The sequence below is a fragment of the Sapajus apella genome, unplaced genomic scaffold, assembly GCF_009761245.1.
Source record: "Sapajus apella isolate SASKATOON/1434 unplaced genomic scaffold, GSC_monkey_1.0 scaffold184, whole genome shotgun sequence".
In the NCBI taxonomy this organism is placed as follows: domain Eukaryota; kingdom Metazoa; phylum Chordata; class Mammalia; order Primates; family Cebidae; genus Sapajus; species Sapajus apella.
Genome location: NW_022437124.1, coordinates 110,966 through 113,665, shown reverse-complemented (window position 1 = coordinate 113,665; position 2,700 = coordinate 110,966). Strand labels below are relative to the sequence as shown.

General features: G+C 52.2%; 1 protein-coding gene across 1 annotated transcript in view; it reads right to left on the bottom strand.

Moving 5' to 3' along the window:
- Positions 1-2,022: 2,022 nt before the first annotated feature.
- The window catches only part of LOC116543221, a 17,454-nt gene continuing 16,776 nt past the window's right edge, over positions 2,023-2,700 (bottom strand). The window contains exon 4 of the mRNA XM_032268643.1: positions 2,023-2,563. Coding sequence (XP_032124534.1) covers positions 2,047-2,563 — 517 coding nt within the window. The 3' untranslated portion in view covers positions 2,023-2,046. The remainder of the gene's footprint in view (positions 2,564-2,700) is intronic.

Here is a 2,700-nt window from a genome sequence, read left to right as displayed (position 1 = left end):
CTGCCATCCAGCCGGGTCCACCGCCGCCTTCAGCCGCAGCACGCGCAACCTCCGACCTCTCTGTCCCAGCGAGCCCCGCGCAGCCGTTAGGCGTGCGCCTGCGCCGTGGTGGCCGCCCGGCTCCCGGAAGCCACGCCCAGGCGCGTGCAGGCAGGTGGGGCTACAGCTCGGGCAGACCTCGCTGGGTTCCGGGTTCACTTGGGCTCACCCGGGCTGCTGGAGGACAGCCTGGGTGACAGAGCGAGACTCTGTCTCAAAAAAAGAAAGCCTATTGCAAGAGGTCGCACGCCTGTCGTCCCAGCTACTCGGGAGGCTGAGGCAGGAGAATCCTTTGAACCCCGGAGGCGGGAGTTGCAGACAGCCTGGGTACCGCATCCCAGCCTGGGTGACAAAGGTGAAACTCAGTCTGAAAAAAAATAACAGTTACGAGCAGGCGCAGTAGCTCACGCCTGTAATCCCAGCACTGTGGGAGGCCGAGGCAGGGGGAATCCTTGAGATCGGGAGTTCAAGAGCAGCCTAGCCAACATGGCGACACCCCATCTCTACTAAAAATTAGCCGGGCATGGTGGTGGGCATCTAAAATCCCAGCTACTTGGGAGGCTGAAGCAGGACAATATTTGAACCAGGAAAGCGGACGTTGCAGTGAGCTGAGACCCCGCCACTGCACTCCAAGCTGGGCGACAAGGGCAAAACTCAGTTTCAAAAAAAAAATGTGGCCGGGGCGGTGGCTCACGCCTGTAATCCCAGCACTTTGGGAGGCCGAGGCGGGCGGATCACGAGGTCAATAGATTGAGACCATCCTGGCCAACATGATGAAAACCTGTCTCTACTAAAAAATACAAAAATTAGCTGGGCGTTGTGGCACGCGCCTGTAGTCCCAGCTACTTGGTAGGCTTAGGCTGAATTGCTTGGGAGGCGGAAGTTGCAGTGAGCCAGATCACACCACTGCACTTCAGCCTGGTGCCTGGCGACAAAGGGAGACTGTCTCAAAAAAAAAAAAAAGTTGCAATAGGATTTTCCTGAGCCCAGTTTTCCCTGTGCGTTTCTATTTGAGTTCAGAACAAAACACCTCAAAATAACGCTAAGCTGGCATTGACTATTCTGTGAAAAACAGCAGGGGCAAGAAAAAAATACTTTGAACTCGTTTCTAAAGGCGAGTTGAACTTCCCGGTGATGTCCTCCGGATACCAGAGAAAAATTCTTATCTAGGAAGGGAAGTTGAGGCAGAGGAAAATCTATACAAAACTTATTAAACTAATACATACGTTCTTGGTTACGTTTCCATCCCTTTAACTGCTTTAGCCTAAGAACCCCGCCATCTTAGAACGTTTCGTTTATTGCTGTACCATTTTAGTATTTTAGTGTGCAGATCCACCTGGAACTTGCGGCTTTCCTTTGTAAGGCTGCCGTGACATGTCAGATTGGTATTAACTTTTATCAATTTCTCCTACTTATGTGTCTCAAATGAATCCTCAGGGTAAACTAAAAAAAATTAAGTCCCCATTCTGTTGTAAAGCTTTCCTACACTTCTGTGCTCACGTTGTTTAGTTTTTACCTGCAGTTTTTGTTTTGCGTCAGCACACAAGTTTTTTTTTTGTTTGGTGACTGGGTTTCGCTGTCGCCCAGGCTGAAGGACACTGGCGCGATGTCGGCTTAAGGCAACATTCCCCACCTGAGCTCAACTGATTCTCCTGCCTCAGCCCCAGTAATAACAGGGGCTGCAAGAGGGCGCCCCCAAGCCTTTAAAAAGACGGGGAGTTTCATCACATTAGCCAGACTAGTCTCGAAATCCTTACCTCAAGTGATCCTACCGCCTGAGGCCCCCACAGCTAAGGGATTTGTGTTGAACTGCCACTCTCCGCTGAAAAAGCCTAGTTTAGGCGCTGCAGGCGCAACCGCCATCCCCTAACCCTCCACTCACCGCCTACCCGTCCATCCTCGCTTTTAGTAGACTTGACTCCCCAGCGCTACGGCTCATTCAAATGAAACTGTTGGCGGCTCTGAAAAGAGCCTTTGGTTTACGTTGGCACTCGCCCTTAGTACAACTTATGCCCTCTCTCCGCGGATGCGGCGAGCGAGCTGGATGTCCTTGGGCATGATAGTCACCCGCTTGGCGTGGATGGCGCACAGGTTGGTGTCCTCAAAGAGCCCCACCAGGTAGGCCTCGCAGGCCTCCTGCAGCGCCATCACCGCGGAGCTCTGGAAGCGCAGGTCGGTCTTGAAGTCCTGTGCGATCTCACGGACCAGGCGTTGGAACGGCAGCTTGCGAATTAGTAGCTCGGTGGACTTCTGGTAGCGGCGGATTTCCCGGAGAGCGACTGTGCCGGGCCGGTAACGATGCGGCTTCTTCACGCCCCCGGTGGCCGGAGCGCTCTTGCGGGCCGCCTTGGTGGCCAGCTGCTTGCGCGGAGCCTTGCCGCCTGTGGACTTGCGAGCTGTTTGCTTGGTACGAGCCATGAGAGAGGGGTTCAGAAAATGGTCGCGACTGAAGAAACAGCTGGTCTTACTCCTATTTATAAAGGCAAAGGCCTTCTGATTGGTCCGATTCTTCCAATTTCGCGCCCTGAATCATGTAATGTGATAGGACCTGTGATTGGCTACCAGGTCTCATTTAAAAAATATTAACCTACCTAAAATGCAATAAAATAAATGGGAAAAAAAAAAAAAAAAGAATAAAATGTAATTTGAAAAGACAAAAAA